General features: G+C 43.7%; 1 protein-coding gene across 3 annotated transcripts in view; it reads left to right on the top strand.

Annotated features, from left to right (window-relative positions):
- SMG7 (SMG7 nonsense mediated mRNA decay factor) overlaps nt 1-14,336 on the top strand; it is a 50,997-nt gene that overhangs the window by 32,684 nt on the left and 3,977 nt on the right. The window contains exons 11-21 of one of the 3 annotated variants that reach the window (XM_054285646.1): nt 1,302-1,372; nt 1,538-1,598; nt 1,992-2,111; nt 2,348-2,783; nt 6,412-6,556; nt 7,770-7,910; nt 8,028-8,161; nt 8,908-9,273; nt 10,754-10,903; nt 13,287-13,367; nt 13,912-14,071. In XM_054285646.1, coding sequence (XP_054141621.1) covers nt 1,302-1,372; nt 1,538-1,598; nt 1,992-2,111; nt 2,348-2,783; nt 6,412-6,556; nt 7,770-7,910; nt 8,028-8,161; nt 8,908-9,273; nt 10,754-10,903; nt 13,287-13,367; nt 13,912-14,071 — 1,865 coding nt within the window. Of the gene's footprint in view, nt 1-1,301; nt 1,373-1,537; nt 1,599-1,991; nt 2,112-2,347; nt 2,784-6,411; nt 6,557-7,769; nt 8,162-8,907; nt 9,274-10,753; nt 10,904-13,286; nt 13,368-13,911; nt 14,072-14,336 lie in introns of all 3 variants that reach the window. The other 2 variants (XM_054285645.1, XM_054285647.1) reach the window with 2 other exon arrangements.

The raw sequence follows: 14,336 nt of genomic DNA, 5'->3' as shown, positions 1-14,336 counted from the left end.
GGTAGTACTTCATGGAGTAAATGGCTTTAAGCTGAAAGAGGGCAGATTTAGGTTGGTTAGAAAGAAATCCTTCCCTGTGAGGGCAGTGAGGCTCTGGCCCAGCTTGCTCAGAGAAGCTGTGGCTGTTCCATCCCTAGAAGAGCCCAAAGCCAGGCTGGGTGGGGCTTGGAGCAACCTTGGGGTGGTGGAAGGTGTCCCTGCCCTTGGCACAGGATGGGACATCCCTTCCAGCCCAAACCATTCTGCGATTCTCTGAAGGAACTAATTTTCTGGACAACATATTATTGACTTTACTTGCCTTATTGAAGATATCTGGAGTGGTTTTTCCTTCTTTTGTTCCTTGTCAGTCATGGGAAGGAGCTGTTGCTCAGTGTAGTGTAGAGAATAATCATGAAGATCATGCTGTCTGTCCCTGCAGCCATGCAGGAGAGCAGCTGAGGGTGTACAGTGCTGTTGGGGGCATGGTGCATTCTCCAGGCTGTGTGCTGGATGATGGCTGGAAGCCTTGCTGGGGGGAACACATTCATTTCTCCTACACTGAGCACAGTGGGCATCCTGAAATAGTTTTCTATTGTTTCTGTGGTGCCCATCAGTAAAGCAGAAGGATTTTTGGACTTTTTGAGTGGGAGCTTCTAGCAAACAGGAGCAAGCAGTCTGGTGGTAGCAGTTAAACATTAACACAATGATCAGTGTGATTTTAAAATTGTTTGCTCCAGGGCCTTTGGGAAGAATTTCCAGTCACTGCTTGTTACTGGTATTGTGAGGGCAAGGCAGGGGACTGCAAGTTCACCTCTAGTTTAATGGTCTTGCTTGGTGCAGCCCTTACTTAGAGTCTCTTCTCTTGGTGGTAAATGCTCCAGCACTACAGTGCAGTGTTCTTTTTCATGGAGCAGAAGTGCTTCTGCACAGCTGTGTCTTCCTAAATTCTTTTGCTGCCTAAACTGACTCATTGACTAATGGCTTGAGAGCCATCAGCTTTGGACTGCAAAGCATGAATTGCAGACAGGTGCTTGCAGCACTTGCTCACACTTTGGTTTTATCTGGTTAAATTCACAACAGCCTCTCTGGCCTGCTGTGTGTGCTCTGAGAGCCTGGCTTCCTTGAGAACTTTAGGTTGGCTTTTTAGTAATAGTAATTCTTTCAAGAAAGTGGTTCACTCAAACTTTGCAAGAAACTTTTCTTGGGAATCAGAGGATTAATGTAAACTGTGATGGTAACAGCATTCAGTGTTTTTTGGTAAAGCAAACACATCCCATGTTATGCAGTTTTCACTCAGGGTTTGCCTGTTTTCTAATTTTTAGCATATGGCCCTGGCTGATCTCTCTTCTAAATAGTTTCCAGCCTCATGAAGAAGATCTATCCAGTAATAATGGTAAGGACACTTACAGTCTGTGCTGTAAAGAACTGTGAAAAACAATGTTTTTCCTGCTGATGTGGGGAGTTACAGTTGAAGAGCAAATTAGGAGCAAATAAACAATAAGATACTGTGTTCAATGCTTTCATGCTGTCCTTATGCTGTTTACTGTCTGTTTGCCAGCAACCCCGCTTCCAGAAGAATTTGAGTTGCAAGGATTCCTGGCTCTGAGGCCCTCGTTCAGGTGGGTGACAGCTGAAGGATCCTGCACCCTTGCTGATGTCACAACTTTACAGACATTGGCCTGTTCCATACAATATGTTATCTATGTCTGTTTACTGCTGTATAAATTGGTGTTGGTCTCTTCAAAACAACTGCAATGGATGGTGTAGCCCTAAGAAATTCTCGAGGTTATAATATTGCTCATGACCCTGCTGAACCTCTTTAACGTAGATGCATCTTAACAGATGAGAACTACAGGTGTAAATCAGACATCTCTTAACAGCCATGTTTTGAATAATATCTGGTCAAAGTTCAGAGCTTTTAATAGAGCAATGCTGACAGATATTTCTAGAAAAATAGGATATTGCAGAGGGTAATTGTGTAATTAATATTCCCTCTTCTGCTTCAATGCTAGGAACTTGGATTTTTCCAAAGGCCACCAGGCAATTACAGGGGATAAAGAAGGGCAGCAATGCCGGATACGGCAGCAGCGCCTGATCTTCACAGGCAAATGGATTGCTGATAACCAGCCAAGGTAATTGCAAGTACTTGGTGTTTCCCATGCTGCTGGAAGCTGAGGTGACACAGGAGCCACTGTGGAGTGCTATTTTTCTCTCTGTTCACCACAGCAGTTAGCTGTAATGTGAGCACAAGATGATGACAGCTCTAATAACGTGTTCTGTGGGTCAGCATGCTATTCCTTCACAGACTGATTATGATAAGTAATGTAGTGTATGTACTTGCTTTTTCATTCCTTGCTGTGTTTTTCAGGTTGATTCAATGTGAAAACGAGGTAGGAAAGCTCTTGTTTGTGACAGAAATCCCGGAGCTCTTACTGGAGGACCCTAGTGAAGCCAAAGAGAGTCTCACCTTGCAGGAGACATCCATGGTGGAGCCACTGTGTGCTGATGGGAGCCCTGGACTCAAATCAGTGCTGTCCTCTGGCAGAAGCCTGAGCAACAGCTGTGATGCAGGAGAAAAACCCATGGTCACCTTCAAAGAGAATATCAAGCCCCGGGAGATGAACAGAGAGCAAGGGCGCATCTACCCCCCGAAGGACATAGCGAGGGAGAGGCGGGACTTTAGCAAAGGAATAGTAGCAAATAAGAATGATGGCAAGAAGGATAACAATAAAAGGAAGAACGAGACCAAGAAATGTGGCTTGGAGAAGATGCAGGAAGCAGGAAAGCAGAATGTGGCAGTTCAGGTAAGCCTTTAGCTCAGAGGGATACTGTGCCTGAGACAGTGCCATGTTGTGTCAGGGCAGTCTCTGCTTGTGTAGAGTATGGTAGAGCTGAGGTCTTGCTGTGGGCCCTGCAGCTGCAGCTAATGCTCAATACTGTAAAATCCTTCTACCTCAAAGACCAGGTGATGGTGATCTTAGCATCTCTTTGCTTTTCCTTGATGCTATCTTAAAAAGGGAGAGAGAGGGAGAAAAATAGTTCAATAGAGGTGCTATAACTGTCCTAAAAAGAACCGATTTCTACCCATTCCACAAATATTTAAGCCACCAAGGCAGTTCATGTGGCCAGGTCATAGTCATGGTCTTGCCTTGCTGGGGTCTGTTGTGAAGGAGCTGGGTACTCTGCATTTTCACTTCACTTGACTGGTGCACGTTCAACAAACTGAACATGTCACAAAAGCAGCAAATTGTATATATGTGGAGTAAGATCCTCTGTAGTGTGGGTGCAACCAAGTGTCTGTCAAAGTAAAGAAAGCCACTGTGCTCTTAAATCATCAATCTGTGCTCAGGCACTTGGTCAAAATGGTTTGTTTTCAGCTGCTCTTTTACCAGTTATATTTTTTAGAGGCATGCTTTTTTATTTATTTATTTGAGCATTACATATGAAATATATCAAGTAAACAGTGAATTTGCTGGTCTGCCTTCCACCAAGTCATAGTAAATGAGGGTAGAGAGTGTCAGGGTTGATCTGATCTGTACCTGGACAATTTGGCTGTATCTCAGTCATTCCCTGATAATAACTGAAACCATTCAATGGTAGTGATGGAGATTTCTGTTATTTCCCTAGAGAAACTGTTAGTTCTTCACTCTTCTTGCAGGTGGAAATTATTTCCTAATGCACCTTATGTCCCTTGCCTCTGTGTAAGCCCATTACTGCTACCCAGGACAGGTCTGCAGAGTAACTCTTCTTCCTCTTTGCAGCTGCTCCAAAGGCCTGTGCAATTGAGGTCTTTTCCCCAGGCTAGACAAACCATCTCTTTTTCCAGCTTGTGTTGTTTAGGAGCCTTGGATTATTCTCCCTGTTTTCTTTCTGATGATTTGCTGTTAAACATCCTGGTTATGAAATGGAATGTCTGAACTGGCAGCATTATTCAGTTGGTTTTGCAGGGGAGCCATACCTTGGGGTACAGAGGGTTTCTGTAAAGGCTACAGAAACCAGGGGGCAGTAATTTGTGAGTCATGGAACATGATTCTGGTATCTGAAAGCCAACATAGATGAGTTAGAATAGCAAGTTTCTTATTTATTTGTCAAATGGATCTGGAATGTCATTGCAGGTCTGAGCATAACTCCCAGCTTTGATCTTTGTGCCCCTGTCTTGCAAAATAAGGACTTCAGGTGGATTACAACCTGCCAGATCTGAGGATTATGTGTAGCTTTCTGGAGAGGGACAATAGCTTATTTATCATAAATTTGCTTGATTAAGTCTTAAGATACAACAAACCCAGCTGTAGCAGAATCTGCTCTGATGTTGTCTGTTATTGTTTGTCTATTCTTGAATAGAAATTTATTTTGGCTTTTTAACTCCATCAGGTATATTTAGGGCAACAAGTCCAGTGAAATACCTTTTGTTTTGTATAATTTGGTGGACTTGCTTATCCAGACCTGCTCCAGAATAGAGGGAGGGCTTCCTTCCCTCCACACTGAGAAACCAGTGTAGGTTTCATACCAGTTGATGGACTGTTTGTGTTCTGCTTTGGCACTCCTGACAATTTCATGCTTTATTTCCTACATAGTTCATTGCCTTCAAAAGCTTAAATGCTGCAGTTCTTACTTGGCAAAAAATGTGAAGAATGTGGTACAGAGGTGATCAGTCCTGCTTTGCAGATACATGGGAAACTTGCTCAGGCAGGATGTGATCTGGGTTGAATCTCTGCTCTCTAGGGAAGGCAATGTTAGGAGCCAAGGAAGTTCAGTGCAGACTAACTCCAAGTGTAGCGTACTCCTAAGAGGTCCCTGTGATAAAATGGTGCCTCTCTCAGGCACTGGGTAGGAACACTTAGGGCTATTATGGGGGCAAATATTTGGTAGCATTGACACTTCTGCGGTAATATCAAGTAGAAGCAAGGAAGGAACTAAAATTTGTCTTGATTAATTGATTTTAGTGATTTATGGTTTTATAAAGTTAACTGTAAATCATGCAGGGGGCCTTTTGGAAGCCATCCTCTGGAAATGTGTTATAGCATACTTGAGTTTTTGATGGATGGAGCTCGAGTTTTAAAATGCCATGGCAGGAAGAATGTCTTTGAATTCTCCAGCATTTCCATAAAACAATGCATAGTGCTTGATATGGGTTGTAAAAATATTTGGTGTATTGTGGAGGGAAAAGGGACAGCACAATGTAAGTTAAATGTGCTGAATGTGATGGAGGGTGAAGAGATGCAGCATGAGTAAGGGCCTGCATTTTTCATGGTGCTTGGCATCAGCCAGAGCCTTGAGGTGGAGTTCCCTCCAGACTTTTTCTAGTGGGAAATGAAAAATCCACCCAAATCTCCCAATTTTACAAATACAGAAAGAACCCTACACTCCCATAATTTCTAAATGGGGAAATTCCATTTGAAAAAGAACCTAAGAAAGGATATGAATGCATCTGTCCTTTTGCTACTGTAATTTGGCAGAAAACAACTGTCCTGTAACTCCTTTCAACTCAGCAGCACTAAATGTCTAAATAAACCCCGCACAGTTATGGTGTGGGGGTTATTGTTGTTGTTTGGTTTGGATTTTTTTTAATTTGATCCCTGAAACAACCCTTTCTTTCACTCACTTTTGAGGCTTGGTGTCAGGTCTGCTCCTGGGCCCTTTCTGTATTGCCCGGGTTCCTTGCTTGCTGTCTTTTTCCTGCCTGCTCCATCTTGCATTCCAGGCAGTTCTGCCGAGCTGAACAGAAAGGGAAAGTAGTCTTCCCCTCTGTCTTCCTCCCCAGGAAGACCCAGACCTCGGGAGACTCAGAATAAGGTAAACATTACATTCCATTCTTCTCTCTGCCTTTAACTGGTGCAGCTCTTGTAACATAACACCCCACAGTGACACAGTAAACTGAGTGAGGTGAAGCACTTCTGCTGTTTGTCTTGTATGCTCTGGGTCAGAAGAATTCCATAGTGTGGAGTTTGTGCATATACACCACTGTATGGATTAGGCTGAGAGGACTCCCCAGGAAGAGTGTGGCAATGCTTGTTTTTTAAGGTGCTGCAGGTAAGTAGCATAACTTAGGATGGAGCAGTGCCCTAGAAGCGTAGCAGCATCTGCACTTTTTGTTTTTAAACACTGCAGGTGAGCGGCATGGTAAGTTCCTTGAATGGTGTGAGATACTGTGTCTGCTTCTCACTCTCATGCTAGCGAAGGAGCCTCTTGCATCTTCTGAGTAAATATCCTTGAGTGCTGTTGTGAGGTGAGAAGTGCCTGAGGACATGCAGGTTAATCTGCCTGAGGTCAGTGAGGAGGGCTCTGTGTTCCAAAGGTCTCTCAGTTACTTAGGGAAAAGAAAAGAATTGCTCAGACAATCTGAGAGTTTAATTTTTGGCTTGAGATATGATATAGTTAATATGGAAATTTAGGACAAGTGATTTAATTTCTTCGTACTTTCTTTTGTATCAGGTGAAATCCCAGACGGAGATGAGGAAGACTCCGGTATCTGAAGCCAGGAAAACACCTGTAACTCAGACTCCAAGCCAGGCCAGCAGTTCCCAGTTCATCCCTATTCATCACCCAGGAGCCTTCCCTCCCCTTCCTAGCCGGCCAGGTAATTTGCATCATTCTTTTGAAGTGTCATTGATTGTTGACTGAAGAAAATCCTGTAATAGTGGTTAGTACAGCCTGTGGAAGGTAGGGGCTCTGTTAATGACCATGAAATTTCCCCGTTGAACATCTTATCAAGTAGTAAAAAGGGGCATAGCAGAACTACAACAAGATAAATAAGGTTACTTATGCTTTGGAATCAAGGTTTGTCATGAAATCTGCCACCTGCCTTCTGGTTTAGTGGCTGTGAGATCAAGGAACTTCACACTAGGCTCTTCCTGTAGTTAGTCTGAACATGAAAAAGCTTTTTGCTAGCACTGCTTCTGAGGCATTCCCTGTGCTTCAGACTCCATTGCAAAAGATCAATCACACTGCTTGCTTTAAAACTCACTTTCTTTTGTAGTGGTGCTCATGTTTGAAGCTGTAATTTGTGTGGTCTTACTTGTTGCTGTTGCTGCGTTGTGTGTCCCATTTTGCTATGGAGTCTGCCTGTCACACCTTGCTATCCATGTTTGCTCAGGGAATAACTGGAAGTTGTTTCTTCCCTGCACGTGTTACGTGGAGCTCCTCAATATAAGATAGATGGGCATCTTCCCTGTCCCAAAGTCAGCATAAAATCTGACCTGTGAGACACAGAATTAAAGCTTGCCCTCCAAACTGGCTTTTCAGTGTGAATTACAGGGAAGGAATTGATCTTACAGATATGAGGATTTGTTTGGTTACCATCTGTCTCTGTCTAAATTGATCCAGAGACTGGTGATCCTCTGAGAGGAGGCAGTACACACTTATTGTATTGATTGCTTCTGTTTGTTCCTGCCGAAGTTTAGTCCCTGAAAATGTGTTTGAAGGGGAGGAAACTTTGGGGGTAAAGCATGAAAAACCCAAGAACTATGAAGGGAAAAGGTAGTGCGGGTGAGAAAAAGCAGGGAGACTGAGGGACAGGGAACACAGGGATGTGGAAACATACGACCCTCAGATACTGCTATCAGTTCCTGGAATATTGCAAGAAAGCTCCAAAACAAATTTGGAATTCCTGTGTGATCACAGTCATGCACATGCCAAGGTGAGGAACAGCATTGCAGTGCATGTGTGCAGACTGGTGCCTCCTTTCCTAAATAAACAGCATAGGAAGAGAAACCCCCACTAAAAGTTTGCTGGAGGGAGTTGTATGGTCTGTCAAATTGTGATTAAAGGTGCATTTTTTTTATCTTTTCCAGGATTTCCTCCTCCAACCTATGTTGTCCCCCCTCCTGTGGCTTTCTCCATGAGCACGGGGTACACCTTCCCAGGTGGTGTTTCTGTCCCAGGAACCTTCCTCCAGCCCACAGCTCACTCGCCTGCAGGAAACCAGGTGCAAGGTGGGAAACAGTCCCACATTCCTTACAGCCAGCAACGGCCCTCTGGACCAGGGCCAATGACCCAGGGACCTCAGCAAACACCACCTCCTTCCCAGCAACCCCTCTCATCTTTACCAGCTCAGGCAACAGCAGCCCAGTCCGCAAGCCAGTTACAGGTGCAAGCTCTGGCCCAGCAGCAGCAGCAGCAGTCCCCCACGAAAGCTGTGCAGGGCCTGGGGAAGAGCCCGCCACACCACTCTGGATTCCAGCAGGTAAACTTGGCCTGTGCTACATGCTGGGCTTTACTTAAAAATAAGTGGCAATGTTCAAAACTTGTCTTCCTGGATTACCTTTCAAAATTGTCATTAAAGAATTTTTTGATTGTGAACTTCTGGGCAAATTTGAAAATGAGCTGAAGTTTATTTGGTATGAACATATGATGCTGTAACTGAAAGGAAGGTATGTACTGGAATGGAATGTCTTTTCTGTCATCTGTTTGCTGTGTATTTCTGATTCAGACAAGGTATGGAGGTGGTATGTCTGTCTCAGGCCTTTCTGGTTTTCTTGTGTGAGTGATGAGGGCTGAGTGTGAACCTCCACCTGCACTCACCTTTGGCTAACTGGTTGCAGTGTCAGTTCCCTTACAGCTCTTAGTTCCTTTGCTCACCTTGTGCTGGAGAAAATCTCCCTTCTGGCAAATCTGGACCCAATGGTGAGACCCTGCTTGTGTTCTGGGCAGCAAAATGCTGGCTCAGTACCTTACTGAAGGTTTAGTTTGTAGGCTTTTGGGTTAAAAGGTACTGGATAGAGTAAGGATTATGCTTGGCTGTTGGTGTAAGGCTTGACTAGAGAGCATTAGATGCCTATGGAAATTGCTTTTGATGAATAACACAGACATTCCACAAACATTCTGATTTGCTATCATGCATGAGCCAGGCTGACAGCTTGGATGGAGTTAAGCATTCAGGTAACATGGGTTGTTCCTCCCTGCTGGTGAAATCCCGTGTCTCTGCCTCAGTATCCACAGACAGACTCGTCAAAGCAGCTCTGGAACCCCCCTCAAGTCCAAGGCTCCCTGGGGAAGATCATGTCTGTAAAGCAGCCCTATTACCTGCAGGCCCAGGACCCTCTCAAACTCTTTGAACAGTCATTGCAGCCTCCTGTGATGCAACAGCAACCTCTGGAGAAAAAAATGAAGCCTTTCCCAATGGAGCCATATAACCAGAACCCCTCAGAAGTCAAGGTGCCAGAATATTACTGGGACTCTTCCTATGGCATGACGGACAACAGGGTGATGAGCCAGCAGTCGGGCATGGACCGCAGGGGGAAGCGGCAGGGAGTGTTCCGCTCCGAGCAGGATGCTGTCTCCAGGATGACCTTTGAGGTAAGAGCCATGCTGCAAGTGGGGAAAAGGGAAAAGGCTCTGGTATTCCTGGCAACTCTTGGCATTTCCCTGTTTCAGGAATGCCCCGTGGTCCCAAGTAGGTCATTGTAAACTTAATTAGAAGGGACCTGCGCGTCAGTACCTGGGGTTCCAGCACAAAGTAATGAATTCCCCATTTTAGTAGGCTGTGTGTAGTGTCAGTCTCCTGAAGATTTGGTTTCAAGTAAATGTAAGTCTTGTTCAGTATGGATGTGACATCCATCTCTGTGCTGTGTCTGCCAGGTTGAGAAACATGGCAGCTGATAGCTTTGGGTAAGATGCTTGTCTGCAAGTGGTGAAAACCATAAAAGCCACCCAAATAATTGCAGTTGAATTCTTGCGCTTTAGGTGAACTCCTAACACTGCTATAGTGAATTGAATGGCTGAGGCTACAATAGGTTGAGCAATCAAGGATGGTAGCAGTGGTCTTGTCTTGGAATTTTTTAGTTTGTTTGTTCTTAAAAATCCCACCACACCGAGGGAGCTAAATGGCTTCCTTAGCTCCCAGTTGCAGTAAATGGAATACTTCTGTTCATGTGATCATGATTCATGTTGGTGTTAAACCCACCAATTTCTGTTATTTATTAACAGTCCAGGAGTCATCTGTGAATGCTTTTGGTGATGTTTATAAGGAAGCTTAAACAGAGGCCTTTTAAACCTTTGGTTGGGTGTGCCTCTGTAAATGCACTCAGGACATTGAGAAGGTCAGCTGGTATCACTTGACTTTTCCTTCCAAGAGAAAAGCCAGACAATGTACAGGAGTACAATGGGCAGACAATGTGCAGTACTACCCTGATGTCAAGTTGTGGTTTTTAGATGGAGACAGGGTCAACGCCTGGTCTTCTTTCCTAAAAGGGAAACCTTGCTAAGGTGCCAGCACGTTGTGCTGCAGAGAGAAGCTATGCCTGTGATGCTTGTGCTTTAAGCATCCCTCTTTGCAAAAGTAAAGATGTCCAGTCTGACCAGCACTGAGCAGATTTACTGGCCCAGGGGCCTGGTGAGCTGTGTGTTGGCATAGTAGCTGTCTCCAGTGGAAATGAGTCTCATGGAATTTAAACTCCACAAGCAGGGAAAAGGAGATGATGCAAACATGATTCTACTTGAAACCTAAGTTACTCCCAGGTCAGCTGTAGAAGAATGATGATAAGGTTTTGTTTGTTGTTCTTGCACGTGGAAGCAGGGTCAGTGTGTGGCATGGATGCAAGGGGAAGCACTGACTCTGCTGATTAAAGCTCCCTGCTGTCACTTGGGTGCGTGGTCCTCTCCCCATGCACATTTGGCCGCGTGGTTGTTTCTGCTCAGAGTTCTCAGTGTGTGCCTCAGCACCGTTCTCACCTCGCCCTCTGCATGCTGCTTTCTGCCTTCCTCTTGGTGTTCTCTCTCCTGCTCTGGCTGTTCTCTCTGCCTTCTGTTGTCTCACTGTGCTCATTTCTGTCACTAGGACCCCAAGAGCTCCCCTCTGCTTCCTCCGGACCTGTTAAAGAGTCTGGCTGCCTTGGAGGAGGAGGAAGAGCTGATTTTCTCTAATCCTCCTGATCTTTACCCAGCTCTGCTGGGGCCTCTCGCCTCTCTTCCTGGACGAAGCCTCTTTGTATGTATTTGCTGCTTCTCACTCTTAACTGGCATCTCTTTCTTCTGTGAAATTATAAGAAATGTGAAATTCCTTTCTCTCCCCCATACCTCCTGTCCACTTTCCTGCCTCACCTTTGAGCTAGTTTTCACAGGGGTGAAAACTACAGCTTTTAGGCTGAATCCAGGCCTGCTAATCTGTTCAGAAACCAGAGTAACTGTGGGGTTTTTGTAAGTACAGTCCACAGGAGAGGTGTTGATGCATCTTATACATCATTTAATGCACTTGCTCTTCTGCAGTTGTATGGGTTTAGTAATAAAGATTGGGGACACTGATAGAGCTGTGGGGAGTCATCAAAACCAGGGTGTAGTGACAGGACAAGAGGGAATGGCTTCAAACTGGCAGAGGACAGGTTTAGATGAGAGACTAGGAAGAAATTTTTCCCTGTGAAGTTGGGGAGAAGCTGTGGCTGCCCCATCCCTGGAAGTGTCCAAGGCCAGGTTGGATGGGGCTTGGAGCAGCCTGGGATAGTGGAAGGTGTCCCTGGGCATGGGGGGAATGAGATGAATTTCAAGGTCTCTTCCAACCTAAGCCATTCTGCAATTCTGTGATATGATTCTGTGATTATAATCTGCATATAAAAATTCCATAGAGGCAGGGGGATGCTGCCCCTATTCAATGCAGAAGAGATTCTTAAAGAAGAAGGATGGCTTTGGAAGAAAATAGCAGTTAACTGGATAAATATACAATAACTCTTATAGAAATAGAGTAATTTTTGACAGGGTTTTTTTTTTTGCCTACATTTTTTTTTTATTAAAACCTTCCTAGTTCACTAGCTGGGAGGTCTCAGAGCTGTTGGATTTTTAAATTGTCTCTGAAAGTGCAGCATGCCTTTCTACTTTAGCTACAAGCATGTTCATTAAATCATACTGATTCAGATTAGTAGCTGTAACAAAGAATTATTTGTGACCACTCAAAATTTCTGATTAAGTCTCTTCCTCAGTTATTTTACCTGCCATCCCAAGGAGTTGCAAAAGATACTAATTTCTATCTCATTAGATAACTTTGCTAAGAAACTAATAGCTGCTGCTTTAGCAGCTTCCTTGGAAGCTCCTACTGTTGTGTCTGCTGCCAAATGGAAGGAAATCCTTCGCTGTGCAAGCCGTGTGGATATGCAGAGTGGGAATTTTGTCTGGCTTTTAAAATGTGCTTTCAAAGTAATGAGCTGTCACTTTGAAAATCTAACAAGCTATGAGCTGCTTGCCAAGAACATGAGGCTGTTTGTCTTAAGTTTACATGATGAAAGCAAAAATATTCCAGGTACTGTGGCTGTGTTAAAGACAGAAAGATGCTAGTTCTGGTTTTTGTGGTTTGAATAATAAATTTTAAAACATCTGACATGCTGAGCTGGTGAGAGTGCAAGAGGGCGTTATTTGTAACAAGACTACAGCTTTTATTTTGGTTCACACACATTTTTACTTAGGGTTTTACTAATTCTACGGCTTGGTGATGCACATCCTAGATTTGGTGATGTTCATTGTCTACCAGGCAAGCTTAGTAATTTTTCTTTGGTTTCTGTCAGTGATAACTTAGCTGTTTTTTCTCTGAATAGGCTCATTTCAAAGACCCTGGTTTTCACTCCTTAATCATAGTAAAACCCAAACAGAAAGACAAGAAATATTATGCTGGAAATAACAACTGTGTGAGAGGGAGGTGGCATACATGCTGGATAAAAGGTCATGGCCCATAGTATCTTTACATGGAAGTAAAATCCATGGAGAGTTTTGGAACCTTACTTTTTAACATTTGGGTTGGATATTTTTTTCCTTCCTGTCTACAAGTAATTTATAATGGAAATGAGAGAGTGCTAAATGAAGTTGGACTACTAAATCTAATTTAAAAAGCACTTAGCTGCTCTTGCTGTCTAAGAATGTCTGTACAGCACAGATGCTCTCAGAACCGAAAAGATACTCTGTCAGTAGCCACATACAAGAGTCTAATCTTGTTTGAAGGAGTCCTTGTGTCACTGGGAAGGGTGCTGTCTCACTTGTGCAAGGTTTTCTCACTTGTGCAAGGTTTTACACAACCATAAGGTGTTTTTGGCAGGAGCCTCCCCATTAGATGTATCACAGTATTAGACTTTGCATTTGAAACCTGTTCTGGGTCTGAGACTCTCAGCTGTAATGTTTGTTGATTTCTAGATTATTAATTACAGGTAGTAGGAAAACTGCTGATATTTTGCACTTGTTAGCTTGCCTCCCCTGTCCTCCAAGGTGCTGGAGGTAAAATGCAAGGCAAGTTGTAAAAGTGACCAAAACCACTTTGGCAGTTTCTGATTACGCACTTTGTTCCTGGTCCCTACGCTGAGCACTAACTGTGTTTTTCCCCTTTTTGCTTTCTGAAGAAGTCCCTGCTGGAAAAACCATCAGAATTGATGTCTCAGTCATCATCTTTCCTGTCCCTCAGTGGCTTTTCTCTGAATCAGGTGGGTGTGAACCAGAGTCCAACACCTTTTGCTGTTTCAGCTTGTGATTAAGGCAGTGGAAAACCTGAAAGAAATCCACACTGATGTGTAATTCCACTCTGTATCAACCCTAATCTTTGCCTTTATCAGTTTTCTTCCCAAATTCATCTTAGCTATATCTCTGCAGATCTTATTACTGAGTTCAGGGGCCCTTTGCTCTTAGTGAAGCCATGAAATTGACTGAAAAGTGCATCTCAGGGTGCTGTGGTGTGTAGGTTTTTATTTCCAGAGCAATAATACCCGTTCTCTTCCAGAGAATTGAGCAGGGTCTTGATAGAACTTTTCTAAGTACTGGGAATCAAGATTTTGTGAGGACTTTGCAGTTCAGCCAGGGGAAATCTGTCTTGATTCAGCATGGACTTAAATTAAATGGTCAAAGAAAATGGGGCTGGGAAGTGAAAAAGGAATTAGGAACTATTTTGAACTAGAATTGTTTCCTTTGTACAGTCTCAGTGTTTGAAATAAGTCTAACACATAAGCTCTCATATTGTTTGGTTTTTTTCAGGAAAGATACCCAAACAACAGCATGTTCAATGAGGTATATGGAAAAAACATCAATACCAGCACAAAAACAGAAGTCACCCCTTCAGTTGCCCATCAGGAGACTTCACTCTATTCTCTCTTTGAAGGGACTCCGTGGTCTCCATCCCTTCCAGCCAGCTCAGGTAATCCTGGTACGGCATTTCTTGTGTCTAGTGATTTAAGAGGATTTGAGTTAATTCTAAACCAACTGCAAGTTACATGTAGCTGGAAATAAAAAAAAAACCACAAAAACAAAACCCAAACTTGCTTGGCAAGATCTCTGAAGGTTTCTGTTTTACTTTATATATCTGCAGAAATACGAGGGGATTTTGTAATTAATACAGTGTAAGAACTTGGATTTTAATTTAAGTAGTTGAGCAGGATAAATGTTGTAGGAGGTGATAAATC

The sequence above is a fragment of the Melozone crissalis genome, unplaced genomic scaffold (assembly GCF_028551555.1).
Source record: "Melozone crissalis strain CALT ecotype California unplaced genomic scaffold, PUWL_Pcris_2 ptg000045l_1, whole genome shotgun sequence".
Taxonomy (NCBI): domain Eukaryota; kingdom Metazoa; phylum Chordata; class Aves; order Passeriformes; family Passerellidae; genus Melozone; species Melozone crissalis.
The sequence above is the reverse complement of the archived record's forward strand: the minus strand, read 5'-3'. Positions and strand labels throughout refer to the sequence as shown.